This window comes from Somniosus microcephalus, chromosome 15, assembly GCF_052327205.1.
Source record: "Somniosus microcephalus isolate GS21.2 chromosome 15, FLI_Smic_1.0, whole genome shotgun sequence".
Classification (NCBI taxonomy): domain Eukaryota; kingdom Metazoa; phylum Chordata; class Chondrichthyes; order Squaliformes; family Somniosidae; genus Somniosus; species Somniosus microcephalus.
In genome coordinates, this window is record NC_141001.1 from 41,617,660 (window position 1) to 41,637,197 (window position 19,538).

Genomic DNA, 19,538 nt, shown 5'->3' on the forward strand with positions numbered 1-19,538 from the left:
AGAGGAGTAATGACGGCAGATTTGAGGGAGAGGGGGATAATATCCGAGGAGAGAGAACCATTAACAATGCCAACTAACATGGGAGCCAGAAAAGGAAGTTGGGTGGTCAGCAGTTTGGTGGGAATAGGGTCAAGGGAGCAGGAAGTGGGTCTCATGGACAAGATGAGCGCGGACAGGTCTTGAGGGGAGATCGGTGAGAAACTGTAGAAAGATGTGAGTTCAGGGCTAGGGCAGGGGGAACCTTAGAGGAAGTTTGGCCCGGTGAGCTAGGGGAAGGAAGGGAAGTGGCAGAGGCAGCTGAACGGATGGTCTCAATCTTAGAGACAAATAAGTGCATGAGCTCCTCACACTTGTTGTCGGAGGTGAGGGTGGAGGAGAAACAATTTAGCAACCAAGTAACAATATTTATCTGCAGTTTACTGCAATTTCTCTAAGAAATGAGGGAAATCCCCATTATTTTTGCCACAATTCTGCAGTGCCACTGGGCGTTATGACAGTTTAAATGATAATTTCAATTTGACCGAGATAAATTGTATGGGCCTTGACACTCCTGCAGTAAGTCATAGGTGACATTGGATGCCACTGCAGCATCTGCAATGACTGATCATTAATTCAGCATCAGGGGTGCTTTCCTTCGTTGTCTCCTGTATATTTGTGATAATTTTTCTGAAGATTGACTTTTCCCGCTTTGCGATAGGTAGCTGTGCCAAATAGTCTGGTTCTCTATCATCTCTTAATTTTATGTTCCATTTCCTTCCAGGGCTATAACACAAATAAGGAATTCATTGCTGCACAGGGGCCACTGATGAGTACAGTAAACGATTTCTGGCGAATGATTTGGGAGCATCACGTGCCAGCTATCGTCATGCTCACCAAGTGTGTAGAGCAAGGGAGGGTATGTGGAGCATTCTCATTCTTACTGATAATGTGCTATAAATGTGAAACTACATTCCGGTATTTTCACCAGCCAGCAGCAGGAAGTTCATGTTACATGGCAGCCCCCACACTCTTGACGTGCAAGCCAGATGTATAATGAGCCTGTTCTTTTCCGAATCTCAAGGTGGCACACTTCATGGATGCTGCATTTAGCCAGGACCTTCCTGTTGGTTCCATTGTGGGCTTGTGGTTTTTAAGTTTGGCTTGTCATTACTTCAGACACCAGGACTTGTGAACCCAGATAATGGGAGTCATTTTCACCTTCACCAACTGGGCAGTAATCTGCTGGAGCAAATCGCCCATCCATTGTAGAACCTGCCTGATTATCACCCAGGCAGTGATGGTGATAATTGCCCCCAATATGTCACCAGAAATGTGTGCTGGCAAGAATGGCACCAACAGGAGTATGCCATTCTCCGGTAAGCTCTTCCCTACCAGAAGTTGCTACTGCACTAGGGTGCTCTGGCTGCCCCTCATCCTACTGCCACTAAAAGACCAAATGTGAGATCCCAAGAAAGAGGTGAGTCCAGAGAGGCCACCTATGAGAAACTGGCACAAGCCTCACAGGCACAGTAAAGGCCTAGCCTGGTATCAGGGCCTTGCAGGTAAAGTGAGAAAGAAGGCCATTTGAGAACCAACAGTTGGTCAAAAGATGCTGTCTGTGAGAGAGCAGATTGGTCTGAGAAATATGGTAACGTCTGAGGAGAACGGCTGCATCTGAGGAGTCCCTGTGTGGAATGTGTTGATGGGTGAGGATAACTTGTTGGTCCCATCGTTTATTCAGTACTGCTACATTGGAGAAGGAGCTAGCCTGTTCAGCTCGATAAGAGAAACTTATCACTGTGCAGCAGACAGGACATCCTGATAGGAAGTTTCAATAGGCTTGGGATGAAAGGTTGATGAATATTAAGGATTTCCTGAACAGTCTTTGTAATTAGTGAGACTTTTAATGATCTGTTACCTTTGACCTGCCAAAGCTGTTGGATATCCTGTCATGTCTTGAGTTGAATGAATAGAACTCGGCCATCAACGTCAGAGGGAAGAGTGAGACTGATCACAAACCCATTTAAACACATGAAGATGTGTTTATCTTTAAGAGTAAGAGGCATCAAAATAGGTGACATTTTTAAATCGGCGATGCTTCCAATAAGTCAGATTTTCCACATCAAAAAAAGTAACTGTGAGGCTTGTGTTGCTCCTGTTGCTGCCCTGTTACTAGATTAGGCCTATACTGTGCCTATGAAGCTTGTGTTCTTTAACTAGTTCTGCACCACTTGTGAGGTTCTTGTACTGATATGGAATGAGCACTTATCGTAGGGTACAGGAAGTTGTCTAACTGTTCCCTCTGACCTGGGAGGAGTTTGTATGGCTGACAGCTGAAGTGTAGAGTCAAAATGACTGCACATTTATTTTGCACTGAAGTCTTTGTTCTTTATTATCGATAAGAAACACCACAGCCCTGTTACTAAACTGGGTATTTCTTTCACATGAGGCTCTGTTACCAGGACTGGCCTTTATTTAATCTATAACACAGCAAGATAATTCCTATTGTGTACAAAGAGAATAAAAACTTTGTCTCTGTCTCTGTATTAACATTCTATTCCCTGAAGCTGATCAATTGAACCAAGACTTCATTAGAATATCATGAAATTCTCAGTCGGATTTGATTTTGATTTTTAATTTTTTTGTGTCACATTCTAGGCAAAATGTGAGCAGTACTGGCCAACTGAACGTCCTCTCATCTTTGAAGACAAAATTGTTACCCTGACGTCTGAAGTAGTTCTCCCAGACTGGGCCATCAGAGACTTCACAATAGTAAAGGTGAGTCACCGAAAGGACGGAATCTTTACCTTTCCAACCCGCTGGCAGCGGGGGAACCCTGGATTGCGTGGGGAACCCGGAAGTTGAAGCGGTGCGTTTTGCAGTGGCTTTTTAACGAAGATTTTATTCTGACGTCGGGGTTTTCCGACCGATTAACAGGAGCGGGCATGATGATGTCACGCATGGGTCCAATTCAGCTCAGGTATTTAAAGGAGCAATGCGAAGGTTAGTGGAAATTCAAGAAAGGTTGATGGGGAAGAGTGGTTTGTCTGGAGAGTGATTTGTTTGTTCCTAAGGAGATTTATATTGCTGCAGAATAAAAAATGCAGGCTCAGCACCCCGAGATTTAGTGTTGCCTCCCTGGAACTCCTGCTCCAAGGAGTCAGGGCCCACGGGGAGGTCGTATTTCCTGCTGACGGGAAGAAGAAACCAGCTGCAGAGACCAAGAAGGCATGGCTGGAGATAGCGGTAAAAGTGAGCAGCAGCAGTGTGGCCAAGTCATGGATACAGTGCAGGAAGAGATTTAATGACCGCGAGGGTAGGAAAGGTGAGTACAATGCCACATTCATCCTGATGTGCATGTCATCCCAACCCTCCTCACACTGCTTTCCAAAGCCTATTCCTGCACAACATTCCTCACACCAACCTACCTTGAAGGTGCACCCATCCCTCTCTGTGCACCTTCTCACATCCCCATCTGACCATCCACAACTGACACTCACCCTCATCTTAATGCAATGTCATGCCTCTCCCTCATAGTCACCCTCTACAGATATTGCCCATCCATCCCTTCCCCTCATTCCATGACTCTCACTCAAAAGTCTCTTGTTTCCCTCCTTGCAGGAAAAGAGAGCACAGAACAGCCGGGAGACGCAGAAAACCAGAGGTGGCCCTCCAATCATAACAACAATGACTGCAGCAGAGGAGGAGGCACTGGAGATCAGTGAAGTAGCAAAGTTGATGGACGTGGGAGATGGAGAGACCGGGAACTCCGAGCTACCTGGTGACAGAATTAAATATCGCATAGCCACATGGACTACAACAGTCACTCATGTTGACTTGATGTCAGCAGCCAGTGAAATAGAATCATGTGCATAATGGTCACTTAAAACATTCTTATCACAACTTCTAATTCATGTCTTTACTCTCAGGCCCATCAAGTGTCCCACAAACAGTTCAGGCAGAGGAGAAAGAAGATTCCTCAGAGGAGGTCACGGACTCTGAGGGTGCTCTATCACACGACCCATGCACACTAGGCACCAGCACAGATACACGCACGTCAGCGGGACTAGTAAGTCAGATAGTTGTGTTGTCACCTGGTGTCTCTCACATCACGTGAGCAAGAGCAGATGGTGCAGACAGGGAGCACCTGCTGGTGCTGCTGGTGCTCATCTTGGTCCTCATCTGATGTCCAAGGTGAAACAGCATAAGCAGCACCCAACGTATGTGAGTTAGGAAGTCGGTCTCGTGGGATAAATATACATCAAAATGTCCCTACACTTCTGCTCTATTTTGGCCTTTTAGATCACAGGCAGGATTAAAGAAGGTTTTTGATTAGCTGAGAAATCTCATTGGACCAATGACAAACAAGCCATTTCACTCAGCTGCAAAACCTCCACTGTATCTAAGCCATGGCTCCTGAAGATAAATGACAAGTGTGTTTCTGAGGAAAAATAATTTAGGCCATCCAGATTATCCAACCCAAAGGCCCAAACAACTCTTTCAACGTCCAGCCCCTGACACAACATCTTATCTGACCAATTGTCACCTTTACACCAATGCATATCTCTGCCTTTGTTTTATCAAGAATTGATCAAATTCTCTTTGGATCCTTTAACAAAGTTGGGCTTTAATGCACCAGGTGGCAGTCTGTTCCATAAATCTATGATGACTAAGCATGAAGAAGTTTTGCATTGTGCTGAGTTTAGCTTGTGGTCTTTCTAATTCAGAATCCTTTCCTTTGGTTCTTCCACCCTCGCTTCACACAAAATGTCTCTCCATGTCTACACAGAATCTTTAGAAAACTTGTATCATGGCCTTACTATCTTTTTTTGAATGAGAATACATAGGATTACATCGGATATACAGCACAGAAACAGGCCGTTCTGCCCAACCAGTCCACGCTGGCGTTTATGCTCCACACGAGCCTCCTCCTGTCTTTCCTCATCTAAATCTATCAGCATAACCCTCTATTCCATTTTTCCTCATATGCTTGTCTAGCCTTCCCTTAAATGCATCTATACTTTTCACTTCACCCACTCCCTGTGGTACCGAGTTCCACATTCTCACCACTCTTTGGTAAAGAGGTTTCTTCTGAATTCCCTATTGGATTTCTTGGTGACTATCTTATATTGATGGCCTCTAGTTATGCTCTTCCCCACAAGTGGAAACATTCTCTCTGTATCCACTCTATCAAAATTTTTTATAATTTTAAAAGACCTTTATTAGGTCACCCCTCAGCCTTTTTTTCAAGAGAAAAGAGACCCAGCCTGTTCATCCTTTCCTGATATGTATATCATCACATTTTTGGTATCGTCCTTGTAAATCTTCTCTGCACCCTCTCCAGTGCCTCTATATCCTTTTTATAATATGGCGACCAGAACTGTACACAGTACGCTAAGTGTGGTCTAACCAAGGTTCGATACAGGTTTAGCATAACTTCCCTACTTTTCAATTCTATCCCTCTAGAAATAAACCCTAGTGCTTGGTTTGCTCTTTTATGACCTTGCTAACCTGTGTCACAACTTTTAATAATTTGTGTATTTGTACTCCGAGATCTCTTTGTTCCTCTACCCCACCTAGATTCGCACCCTCTAAGTAATAAGTGACCTCCCTATTCTTCCTACCAAAATGTAATACCTCACATTTATCTGTGTTGAACTTCATTGGCCAATTATATGCCCATTCTGCAAGTTTATTAATGTCCTCCTGTAACTTGTTGCAGTCCTCCTCAGTATTGACTATCCCCCTCCCACCCAATTTGGTGTCATCCGCAAATTTAGAAATTGTGTTTTTGATTCCTAAATCTAAACCGTTAATGTAAATTGTGAACAGCAGTGATCCCAGCACTGATCCTTGTGGAACACCACTACCCACTTCTGCCACTGTGAATAGCTGCCCTTTACTCCCACTCTCTGCTTTCTGTCCTGAAGCCAGCCAACAATCCATTCTGCTACTTGTCCCCTGACTCCGCATTCTCTGACCTTGTTCATCAGTCTATTATGAGGTACCTTATCAAAGGCCTTTTGAAAATCCAGATAAATTACATCTACTGCATTACCATTGTCTACTCTCTCTGTTACCTCTTCAAAAAATTCAATAAGGTTGGTCAAGCAAGGCTTTCCCTTTTGAAATCCATGTTGACTATTCATTATTATATTTTTGGTTTCTAGATGTTTTTTTCCATTAGTAGGGATTCCATTATTTTTCCTATCACCGATGTGAAGCTGACTGGTCTATAATTCCCTGAACATGTTCTACCCTCCTTCTTAAATAGCAGTATTACGTTAGCTATCTGCCAGTCCTTTAGCACTATACCTTTTTCTAATGAATTATTAAATATGCATAGTAATGCCTCTGCTATATCTTCCCTAGATTATTTTAAAATGCATGAATGAAATCCATCCGGACCAGGGGTTTTATCCTCTGAGTTTGATTAATTTATTTAATATATTCCCCTTTTTTATTTTAAATGCACTTATCTCATTACTAATCTCATCATCCAATGTCATGTCCACCTGTTCTATCTCCCTGGTAAATACTGAAGTAAAGTAATTATTTAATATTTCTGCCATCTCTCTATCGTTACCTGTGGTATTATCCTGACTATCCCTTAATGGCCCTATTCCCATCCCAAACTTCCTTTTTTTTATTGATGTGCCTATAAAATATTTTACTATTTTGTTTTATATTCCTTGATAAGATAATTTAACTTCATAGTTCCTCTTTGCCTCCCTAATTTTTTTTGACTTCTCTCCTAATCTTTTCGTATTCTCTCTTATCATGCACTCCCCTGCTATCTATGTACTTAATGCATGCCTCTTTCCTTACCCTCAATTGTTCCCTTATGGCTTAATTCAGCCATGAAGTCTCATTATTGTTTAGTTTGTTCTTTCCTTATAGCGGAATATATTTTTCCTGCACTCTGTTGAGCAGCGTTTTAAATGTTTCCCATTGCTGTTCTACATCATTGTTTGCCAATATTGTTGCCCTTTTTTCCCAAGTTCTATTCTCAGCCCCTCAGAATCAGTTTTTCTCCAATTTATTAACCTGGTTTTTGTCATACTTATGTCCATCTCAATTATCATCTTAAGGCATATTATATTATGGTCACTATTGCCTATATGTTCCCCTACCTTTACTTCTCTTATCTGCTCTGGTTCATTCCCCATTACTAGATCCAATAGTGAATCCTCCCTTGTTGGGCTTTTTACATATTGGATTAGAAAGGAGTCCTGTACAGATTGTAGGAACTCCCTTATCCCCTTTACCTACCTCTTCTGTCTAATTAATATTGGGGTAGTTGAAATCTCCCATGATTATTATTCTGTTCTTTACTCATTTCCCTAATTTGTCTGCATATTTCTTCCTCCACCTCCCTTCCACTATTAGGTGGTCTGTAGACTACACCTATTAGTCTCCCCTTTTTCCCTCCCTATCTTTTCTAAATAGGTTATACCCTGCAATGTTTAATTCCCAGTCCTGATTTTTCCATGTAACCATGTCTCAGTAATCACTACTATGTTTGTTTCCTCACAATGTATGATTGCCTCCATATCTCCTGTTTTATTACGAACACTGTGTGCATTACTCTACAGACAGTTTAACTCATTTTTAATACAGTTTCCTCTCTTTATATTTAACCATCTTTTTAGACTTCTGTTCTATAACTCTATTTATTCCCTTGCCATGAATGTCCACCCTTACTTTATTCTTTCCTGTGCTCTCTTTTCCTGTTTTATTTATATTTAGGCTGGTTACGTTTCTTGTAGATCCCTCCCCCCATCTTACTAGTTTAAAGCCTTTGCCCTTCTCTATTTACCCTTTCTGCTAGGACACAGGTCCCATCCCGGTTCAGTTGGAGGCCGTCCCATCGGTACAGCTTCTTCCTGTCCCAGAACTGGTGCCAGTGTCCCATGAAAAGGAACCCCTCTTTCCCACACCAGCCTTTTAGCCATGTGTTAATTCTCCTGATCTGTTTGCTTCTATGCCAATTTGTACGTGGCTCGGGCAATAATCCAGAGATTATTACCCTCGAGGTCCTGCTTTTTAATTTAGATCCTAACTCCTGATGCTCTTTCAGCAGGACCTCCTCCCTGTTCCTACCTATGTCGTTTGATCCAACATGGACCACGACAACTGGATTTCCACCCTCCCTTTCTAAGTTCCTCTCCGTCGTAAGATATCCCTTACCCTGGCACCAGGTAGGCAACACACCCTTCGGGATTCTCATTTTTGACTACAGAGAATGCTATCTATCCCCCTAATTAGAGAATCCCCTATCACGACCACACTTGTATTCTGCTCTTTTTAAAAATTTGTTTATGGGATGTGGGCGTCGCTGGCAAAGCCAGCATTTATTGCCCATCCCTAATTACCCTTGAGAAGGTGGTGGTGAGCCGCTTTCTTGAACCGCTGCAGTCCATGTGGTGAAGGTACTCCCACAGTTTAGGTAGGACGTTCCAGGATTTTGACCCAGTAATGATGAAGGATCGGCGATATACTTCCAAGTCAGGATGGTGTGTGACTTGGAGGGGAACTTGGAGGTGGTGTTCCCATGCGCCTGCTGCCCTTGTCCTTCTAGGTGGAAGAGGTCACGGATTTGGGAGGTACTGCCGAAGAAGCCTTGGTGAGTTGCTGCAGTGCATCTTGTAGATGGTACACACTGCAGCCACGGTATGCCGGTGGTGGAGGGAGTGAATGTTTAAGGTGGTGGATGGGGTGCCAATCAAGCAAGCTGCTTTGTCCTGGATGGTGCCCAGCTTCTTGAGTGTTGTTGGAGCTGCACTCATCCAGGCAAGTGGAGAGTATTCCATCACACTCCTTACTTGTGCCTTGTAGATGGTGGAAAGGCTTTGGGGAGTCAGGCAGTGAGACACTCGCCACAGAATACCTAGCCTCTGATCTGCTCTTGTTGCCACAGTATTTATGTGGCTGGTCCAGTTAAGTTTCTGGTCAATGGTGACCACCCCCCCCCACCCCAGTATGTTGATGGTGGGGGATTCGGTGATGGTAATGCTGTTGAATGTCATGGGGCGGTGGTTAGATTCTCGCTTGTTGGAGATGGTCATTGCCTGGCACTTCTGTGACACGAATGTTACCTGCCACTTATCAGCCCAAGCCTGAACGTCGTCCAGGTCTTGTTGCATGCGGGCATGAACTGCTTCATTATCTGAGGAGTTGTGAATGGCGCTGAACACTGTGCAGTCATCAGCGAACATCCCTATTTGTGACCTTATGTTGGAGGGAAGGTCATTGATGAAGCAGCTGAAGATGGTTAGGCCTAGGACACTGCCCTGAGGAACTCAACCACCACAACCATCTTCCTTTGTGCTAGGTATGACTCCAGCCACTGGAGAGTTTCCCACCCCGATTCCCATTGACTTCAGTTTTGCTGGGGCTCCTTGATGCCACACTCGGTCAAATGCTGCCTTGATGTCAAGGGCAGTCACTCTCACCTCACCTCTGGAATTCAGCTCCTTTGTCCATGTTTGGACCAAGGCTGTAATGGGATCGGGAGCCGAGTGGTCTTGGCAGAACCCAAACTGGGCATCAGTGAGCAGGTTATTGGTGAGTAAGTGCTGCTTGATAGCACTGTTGATAACACCTTCCATCACTTTGCTGATGATTGAGAGTAGACTGATGGGGCGGCAATTGGCCAGATTGGACTTATCCTGCTTTTTGTGGACAGGACATACCTGGGCAGTTTTCCACATTGTCGGGCAGATGCCAGTGTTGTAGCTGTACTGGAACAGTTTGGCTAGAGGCACTGCTAGTTCTGGAGCACAATTCTTCAGCATGATAGCCGGGATGTTGTCGGGGCCCACAGCCTTTGCTGTATCCAGTGCGCTCAGCAGTTTCTCGATATCACGTGGAGTGAATCGAATTGGCTGAAGACTGGCTTCTATGATGGTGGGGACCTCAGGAGTAGGCCCCCCCTTTGACAGTCTTCTGAGCCATGGTGGCTGTCCTCCCTGCAGTCTTTCTCCTTGTCCTCACAGGTAGCGAGTACATCGTAGATTCATAGATTCAGCTTCCTCCACTACCCTTCAAAGCTCAGTAATCTAAAACCTGGAAATATCTAAGTTGTCTTCTCTGAAGTCTTGCTGTCGAACAATGAATAGTGGAATGTAACAACAAGGACAGGTTGGCAAATGTACCAATAGCAGGTAGCTGCAAAGTGTATATTTGCCTTGGCTTCATCACTGGCATCTGTGTCATAATTCCAAATCATTGTGTGGTACCATGTCCAAAACTACCATAGTCATTTGTTGTTTGGCTTTGCCTATTTAGCTCCTCTGACAATGTGTCTGTTTCTTCCTTTCCTGCAGGATAAATCCAGAGAGAAACGCACCCTACGGCAATTCCACTTTACAGGCTGGCCTGACCATGGAGTTCCTGGCACCACTGGTGTCCTCATCGAGTTCAGGAACTTAGTGCGGCAGTACATCGATCAGCACCCAATGAGTGGGCCCACTGTGGTGCACTGCAGGTAATGAGACCACCACTTCACTGTTCTTTGAGTTTTGTATAATACCTTTGCACTGAATGACTAGTCTCTGCAACGGGACTGTATTTAAGAGGCACTCTCCTTTCGGTGTCTGAGTTACACACAGGGTGAGGCGAGGGCTGGCAGTACTGGTGCAGAGATGAATATCTTTACCTCCCTGTAAACTGCTTATAATCTGCTTGTAATTGTGGGTGGAGTAGAGTGAGTGAGAGAAAGGCGCAGTTAAAATGGAGCAGTGCCATTCCCACTGATTCCACATTTTAACACTGCTGGTTTTGCCGGCAGATGAGGCTCCCACCAGTCTCCAGCCAGCTGCCGGAGAACCACGGAAGCCCTCTAAGGAAAGTTTTTTTAAAAACTTTCATTGGTGAGGCCAAGAGAGGCTTGAGTCTCCTCCAGGCCCCCCAAGGAACATCCAGCCCTCTGGCGCTCATCCCTAGTCGCCAGACTTTGCAACACCCCCCACCACCCCCCACCCAACTTCTGGACTTCCCTTTCTGCCGGCAATCTTCTCTTGGTGCCACCGGGTGGGGGGAAGACCTCTGTGTCCCCCAATTCCCCCCCCCCCCCCCCCAACCCAGCTGGCCAGCTGCTGTGTTCCAAATAAAACGGGCAAGTAGCTGTCCGGCAGCATTCAGCAGTTAAACTCTGCTGAGAATCTGCCAATGATTCCTGCGTGGGATTGCCCTCTGGTCCCACCGGCTTCCCGCTGGAAGGTAAAATCAGCCCAAGAGATAGATACACAGACACATACGACATATACAGGAGGAGCTAGAGATTTGCAGTCACAGGAAGTCTGAAATGGTAAGATCGAGGGAGACACACAGACCGAGACACTGGGAAGAACTTCTAAAATCAGACTGTACTGTTGCCATTGGCTTGCTCCTGGTTGTTCAGTTCAGTTCCATGTACAGTTGCAATAAAAGATTTCCTGTTCTTGCCTTTAAATTTTTCATGTGCATCAAGGTGAGATCTATTCGTGCTGGGGTTTGGAACTCTTCCCATTTCCCAGTGTCCACATCAAGTTTCCCAGGTTAATATGGCACAGCAAGATGCAGAGCAATACTCCCCATATGTCCCGTACTGCATCATCATCAACTTGCACTTTTATATATCACCTTCACCATTGAAAAATGATCCAAGGTGTATCGGTGTGATTTTATTCTTCCATTTCCCACACCAGCCATCTTTTGGTCTTGCTGAGTGAGATTACCAGTTAGTGTTGAATTAGGGATAGTTTTGTGCTGTAGGCCCAGGCTTACTAGGTACTGAAGGCTGCACAAATTAATTTCACAAAGAACTCTTGCAGTGAGATGCCTTTCATTCCATCAGTCTCTGGGCTATATTTACACCCATGCTGCAGAGGTGAAAGACTAATGCTAAACCATTGTGCCACTCAGTTTCTCATGAAAGGATTTTCTTCCCCTCACCTAACATTACTGGTAACAAAGACGGGTGGGGAGTGACCGACAGGACAGAGGAGTTCATCTCTCCATCATACTTGCAATGTGACTGACTTTTGGTCTCGTTTCTCACACAGTGCTGGAGTTGGTCGGACAGGGACATTCATTTCCATAGATCATATGATTTATCAGATAGACAACAACAGAAAGGTCGATATCTGGGGTACAGTTTATCAGCTCCGAATGAACCGACCACTGATGGTGCAGACTGAGGTAAGACACCCAGCAACAGTGAATAGTGCAGATGTCCATCTGTGAACAGGGTCAACACCATATGGCCTGGACATCTGCAGTGGCACCAATGCATATCAATCACAGAGAATCACAAGCTTGTCCCCACAACTAAGTGTCAGTGAATAGGGACATCCCAACCTATGGCATATAGGCCATTTCTGACCCTCAAACACTGGTAATCTAGCCTACAAAGCCCAAGCACTTCAGTTATATTTGTGCTTCTATTTCTTTCTTGCTGGAGTCCAGAGGTTTAGGCAGTTCTATTGATGTGTTTGCCTTATTGGTGATTAAATGCTAGAGCATCAAGAACTGCTGGTATCCACAGCTTGACATATATACAAAATAATGAGAATATTTATTTAAATGTTTTTATGTGGCTCTGACGCTTCATAGAACTTAGTTAAATGTACTTTTATTCTACTTTTTTCTGTGTAATTATTGTTATTGAAACAATGCAGATGACATTGCCAAAATACTGAGCATAGCACAGGGAAGAAGTTAATCCAGCTCTCTGTGTTGGGTTCAGTGAGCAGTCAATCAGCACCCTATGTTCATGGCCAGATCTCCAGTTAATCCATTTCCTTCAGATTATCAAATTTAGTAACGCCTCACAGCCAGCATGACTTGTTACTGACTGTATCGCTACTATCAAGAACAGTACCTGCTCCCAGTCAGCACCTCCGGTGATGATATCAGCACTAACAAAACAGAAGTGTAAAACTCATCATTATCAAAGTTAACGATGACTCTTTGGACTGATTCCACAATCTGACATTCCCAGTCAGGAGTTAGTGGGTGCTAGTTGTGCAATTGCAGGCCTACAGTACCAGACTTTCCATCCATTAATTTAAATGGGTGGAGAATCAACTACTGTGGACCCAAGATATCCTGACCAGCACTCCTGTGAGCGCCAGCCCTTGTCAAGAGTGCCCACTTGGGGAATCAGCCCTCTTGTGTCTTGATGTTGAGACTGAAAGACCTCAAATATTTTAAATGTCATTTTTAAATCCACATTGCAATGTCATGAGTACAATTGACTGGTGTGCTACATCTTAGGGTTAGACACAAATCACCACATATGGTATCAGTTATACCATGGTTGACGGTGAGGGCCTCACTGAGGGCGCAGTTAGTCTCAATGGATGGATAGGTGATTGAACGTAAAAAATAGGAGCAGGTGTAGGCCATATGGCCCCTCGCACCTGCTCCGCCATTCAATAAGATGGTGGATGATCTTCGACCTCAACTCCACTTTCCCACCGTATCCCCATATCCCTCTCAGCATCTACCCTGTCAAGCCCTCTAAGAATTTTATACGTTTAAATGAGATCTCCTTTCATTCTTCTAAATTCCAGAGAATATAGGCCCATTCTACTCAATCTCTCCTAGTACAACAACCCTATCATCCCAGGAATTAATCTGGTGAACCAAGGCAAGTATTAAACCTCTTGGGTAAGGAGATCAAAACTGCACAGTACTCTAGGTGTGGTCTCACCAAAGCCCTGTACAATTATAGCAAGACTCCTTTACTCTTATACTCCAACCCCCTTGCAATAAAGGCTAACATACCATTTGTCTTTCCTAATTGCTTGCTGTACCTGCATGTTAACTTTCTATGATTCATGTACAAGAACACCCAAATCCCTCTGAATACCAATTTACTAGACTCTCACTTTAAAAAAAAAAAAAAAAAAAATCTGCTTTTCTATTCTTCCTACCAAAGTGGACAATTTCACATTTTCCCTCATTATACTCCATCTGCTACCTTCTTGCCCACTACTTAACCTGTCTATATCCCTTTGCAGTCTCTTTGCATCCTCCTCACAGCTTACTTTCCCACCCAGCTTGTATCATCAGCAAACTTGGATACATTACACTCGGTCCCCTCATCTAAGCCATTGATATAGATTGTAAATAGCTGAGGCCTAAGCACTGATCCTTGTGGCACCCCACTCGTTACAACCTGCCAACCCGAAAATGAACCGTTGATTCCAACTCTGTTTTCTGACTGTTAACTAATCCTCAATCCATGCTAATACATTACCCCAATCCCATGACTCCTACTTGTGCAACACCCTCTTGTGTGATGCCTTATTGAATGCCTTCAGAAAATCCAAATATATTATATCCACTGGTTCCCCCTTATCTACCCTGCTAGTTACGCCCTCAAAAAACTCTAATAAATTTGTCAAACATGATTTCGCTTTCATAAAAGTGTATCGACTCTACCTAATCATATTATGATTTTCTAAGTGTCCTGTTACCACGTCCCTAATAATAGATTCTAGAAATTTCCCTGCTACTGATGTCAGGCTAACTGGCCCGTAGTTCCCTGTTTTCTATCTCCCTCCTTTCTTGAATAGCAGGGTGACATTTGCAACCTTCCCGTCCACAGAGACCATTCTAGAATCTAGGGAATTCTGGAAGATCAAAATGCATACACTATCTCTACAGCCACCTCTTAAAACCCTTGAATGCAGGCCATCAGGTCTAGGGTGATTTATCAGCTTTTAGTCCCATTAATTTCTCCAATACTTTTTCTTTATTAATATTAATTACTTTAAGTATCTCACTCTCATTAAACCCTTGTTTCCCCACAATTTGCAGTATGTTTTTTGTGTCTTCTATTGTGAAGACCGATACAAAATATTTGTTTAATGTCTCTGCCATTTCCTTATTCCCCATTATTATTTCTCCTGTCTCTGCCTCTAAGGGAACCATGTTTACTTTCGCTAATCTCTTCCTTTTTAAATCCTTGTAGAAGCTCTTACAATCTGTTTTTATAGTTCTTGGTAGTTTACTCTTGTATTCTATTTTCCCCCTCTTTATCAATTTCTTGGTCATCCTTTGCTGATTTCTAAAACCCTCCCAATGGTACCGTTACTGTCATAGAGAAGGTGAAGGATGGGTATATGATGGAAGCAAGCTCTGTTATGATTCAAAAGGAACACTTTCTGGATTGTATCTTTTTTATATGTTAACTTTACATAGATGGAATATTGTAATTTAAAGATTGATTTCAGGCAGCTGAATTTTTAATGGCCCAGAAATTCGGGTCTCAACGCGTGAGTACGCACGGGGTACTCGCGCGTAGGCCCAACGAAAGTGCCAGTTTCGTGCATGCACTGCGCATGTGCGGGAAACCGGCACTTCCGTTCCCCTGAAAGAAGGGGTTCAGCAGTCGAACGCGTGCGCCGGAGAGGCAGCGCGTGCGCATCGAACTTATGTTTTTTTTCCAGGTTTTTCCCAGGAGGATAAATCTCCAGTAGTTACACTTTTAAAAAGCAGGCGTAAGGCCTGCTTTTAACAAGGTAAGTGGTGAATTAATTAAAATTCAAACATTTTTTCCACAGGTTTATTATTTTTAAATACTTTAAAGAAAGGTAAGTTTATTTTTAGCCCCGTTAGAAAATGTAATTAATTTTTTCAAAAATTTAAATTATTGTTTAAAATAGTTATTTCATGTAATTCATAGTTTATTTTAAAAATGTGATTTTTTAAAATTTATTTGAGGTTTTAGTGATGTTTTGGGGCTTATAGTATTTATAGGTTTGACAGGTCTTTCTGTCAAACTTATGAATGAAGCATTCCCTGCTACCATTGGCTCTCCATGGCCCACGTAATCCCAGGGGACGCTTCGAACTAACTGCGCCCCTGGGATACGCAAGCACTGCGTGCCAGCAGTTGGAGGAGGCCCAGGATCGGAATCCCACGCGGGCCCACAGCACAACGGCCGGCGCGCTAGGTAAGTGCAGGTCGGGGGCTTGCACCCGCGGTGTGGTAAACCACTGTTTGTATTCCACTGTGTACATGCCTGGACATGCCTCGGCTGACTCCTCCCACAAGTCCTAGTATAAAGGTGACTGCTCCCCAGCCCTTTGTATTTCTGGACCGGTCGACCACTCGAGGCAGACCTTCATTCTTTTGTTAATAAAAGCCTTTAGTTACTCTCTTAACTCTCAGTCTTTTATGAGTAATTGATAGCGCATCAATTTTATTAACAACATTTTTATAATGGAGAAGATCCTCACACCAGCATGCCTGGACTTAGATCATCGGGAGGCGGACTCATCCACCAAGTTTACTCACTGGCTTAAGTGTTTCGAAAAATTCCTGACCGCCTCCGCAGCAATCAAATCGGACGAGGACAAACTGGATGTCCCGACCTCCAAAGTGAACCACCGAGTGTACTCGGTCATCCAAGACGCGACCTCGTACGCGGACGCTATCAAGCTCCTCAAGGACCAGTACACACGCCCAGTGAACGAAGTGTACGCCAGGCACCTTCTGGGGAGTCGTAAACAACAACCTGGGGAATCGACCGTGGAATACCTTCAGGCACTGTCTGTGCTTGGCCGGGCCTGTGGTTGTAAGGATGTAAAGGCCGCCGTGTACACAGAGGAATTTATCCGGGACGCTTTTGTAGCGGGCCACAGATCCAATTACACCCGACAGCGACTGTTGGAGCAGAGTGACCTCGACCTCAACAAGGCCTCTGAACTCGCACTATCATTGGATGCAGCCTACCGGGGCATGGATGCCTATTCCTCTGCACCGTGGACGCCGTGGGGAATGACAGCCTGGGACACGGTAGGACCGCCTCATAGCGCCGTGCCACCCCAGCCACACCCCAGCAACGGCCCAACTACCGCAGCAGTGTCCCAAGGCCAGACAGCAGTGCCCCAAGGCCAGAAATGCTACTTCTGTGGCCAGGCAAAACACCCCAGAGCGCGCTGCCCAGCGAAAAACGCGATCTGCCCGGGCTGCGGGAAGAAGGGACACTACGCTAACGTCTGCAGGGCCAAAGCCACCCCGAACCCCAGCAGCGCCGCATGTGGGCCATGCGGGCCGCCATCTTGGGCCTCCCTGGCCATGTGCGAACCACCGGTACAGCAGCCATTTTGGACGCCTCCAGCCACATGGGGATCATGGACGCCGCCATCTTGGACGACAGCCGGAACGCAGCAGGCCCCCAACACCGCCTCATCTGATACCCGCAGCGACACACCGACCCCTACGCTGGCATCCGTTACACTGGACCAAGCGAGACCGCACCAGCTGGCCAGTTCCACAATGGACATTAAGGTAAATGGCCACGATACAATCTGCCTTTTTGACTCTGGGAGCACGGAGAGCTTCATCCACCCTGACACGGTGCAGCGTTGCTCTCTCCCAGTCCTGCCTGCACACCAGCGGATTTCTATGGCCTCCGAGTCCCAGTCGGCGGACATCGGCGGCGACTGCGTAGTGACACTCGTAGTAGACGGGACCGTGTACGATCATTTTAAACTTCTGGTCCTGCCCGACCTCTGCGCTGCCGTCCTGCTGGGGTTAGATTTTCAGTGCCACCTTAAAAGTGTTACGATGGCGTACGGTGGACCCCTACCCCCACTCACAGTCCGCAGCCAGCAGCTCCCAAATTGCCCGCCGCGCACCAGGTGCAACCTCTCCACACTCAGAGTCACCCCCCCCCCACTGTTTGCTAACCTCACCCCCGACTGTAAGCCCATCGCCACAAAGAGCAGGCGATACAGTGCCGGGGACAGGGTTTTCATTAAAACCGAAGTGGAGCGGCTCCTGAAGGAAGGGATTATTGAGGGCAGCACCAGCCCCTGGCGAGCCCAGGTTGTGGTCGTTAAGACCGGCGAGAAGCAGCGCCTGGTCATCGACTACAGCCAGACAATAAATCGCTACACCCTGCTGGACGCCTACCCACTCCCCCGCATAGCTGATATGGTCAACCAGATCACGCAGTACCGCGTCTTCTCGACCATTGACCTGAAATCAGCGAACCACCAGCTCCCTATCCGCCCTGAGGACCGCCAGTATACTGCCTTTGAGGCAAACGGCCGCCTCTACCACTTCCTTAGGGTTCCCTTTGGCGTCACCAACGGGGTCTCCGTCTTCCAAAGGGAGATGGACCGGATGGTAGATCAAAATGCGTTGCAGGCCACCTTCCCATATCTGGACAATGTGACCATCTGCGGCCGTGACTTGCAGGACCATGAAGCAAACCTCGAAAAATTCCTCCGCACCGCCCAACTCCTGAACCTGACATATAACAAGGAGAAGTGCATATTCCGCACAAACCGCCTCGCCATCCTTGGCTGTGTTGTGGAACACGGAGTCATCGGCCCCGGCCCCGACCCCGACCGGATGCGTCCCCTTATGGAACTCCCACTGCCCCACTGCCTCAAGGCCCTGAAGAGGTGCCTAGGGTTTTTCTCCTATTATGCCCAGTGGGTCCCCTACTATGCGGACAAGGCCCATCCGCTGATCAAGTCCACCTCTTTTCCCTTGACGGCAGAGGCCCGCTTAGCCTTCCACCGTATCAAGGAAGACATTGCCAAAGCCACCATGCACGCAGTGGACGAATCCATCCCCTTCCAGGTGGAAAGCGACGCGTCCGACTTTGCCCTGGCCGCTACCCTCAATCAGGCGGGGAGACCCGTGGCCTTCTTTTCACGAACCCTCCAAGGCCCGGAGACCAGACACTCCGCTGTTGAGAAGGAGGCCCAGGCGATTGTGGAGGCTGTGCGTCATTGGAGGCACTACCTGGCCGGAAAACGATTTACCCTGCTCACTGACCAACGTTCAGTTGCTTTCATGTTTAACAACAAGCAGAGGGGCAAAATCAAAAATGACTAGATCTTGAGGTGGAGAATCGAACTTTCCACCTACAATTACGAGATCTTGTACCGGCCCGGGAAGCTCAATGAACCCCCGGATGCGCTATCGCGTGGCACCTGCGCCAGCGCGCAGATCGATAGACTGCGGGCCCTCCACAATGACCTCTGCCACCCGGGGGTCACCAGGTTCTTCCACTTCATCAAGGCCCGCAACCTGCCTTACTCTATTGAGGAGGTCAGGACCATGATCAGGAACTGCCAAGTCTGCGCTGAGTGCAAACCGCACTTTTATAGACCAGACAGGGCCCACCTGATAAAAGCCACTCGCCCCTTCGAGCACCTGAGCGTTGATTTTAAAGGGCCTCTCCCCTCCTCCGACCGCAATGTGTACTTCCTCAATATTATTGATGAGTACTCCCGTTTCCCGTTCGCCATCCCCTGCCCGGACATGACCAGTGCCACGGTCATTAAATGTCTGAACGACCTCTTCACCCTGTTCGGTTTCCCCAGCTATATCCATAGCGACCGGGGCTCATCGTTTATGAGCGACGAACTCCGTCAGTACCTGCTAACTAGGGGTATTGCCACAAGCAGGACCACCAGTTACAACCCCCGGGGAACGGACAGGTGGAAAGAGAAAATGCGACAGTTTGGAAGGCCGCCCTGCTAGCCTTAAAGTCTAGGGGCCTTCCAACCTCCCGCTGGCAGGATGTGCTCCCCGATGCG

The 19,538-nt window shown here is 46.2% G+C and overlaps 1 protein-coding gene across 1 annotated transcript in view; it reads left to right on the forward strand.

The window, feature by feature from the left end:
- ptprja (protein tyrosine phosphatase receptor type Ja) overlaps positions 1–19,538 on the forward strand; it is a 228,552-nt gene that overhangs the window by 199,607 nt on the left and 9,407 nt on the right. Inside the window, exons 27-30 of the mRNA XM_086007664.1 lie at positions 761–895; positions 2,638–2,757; positions 10,308–10,468; positions 12,027–12,162. Coding sequence (XP_085863790.1) covers positions 761–895; positions 2,638–2,757; positions 10,308–10,468; positions 12,027–12,162 — 552 coding nt within the window. The remainder of the gene's footprint in view (positions 1–760; positions 896–2,637; positions 2,758–10,307; positions 10,469–12,026; positions 12,163–19,538) is intronic.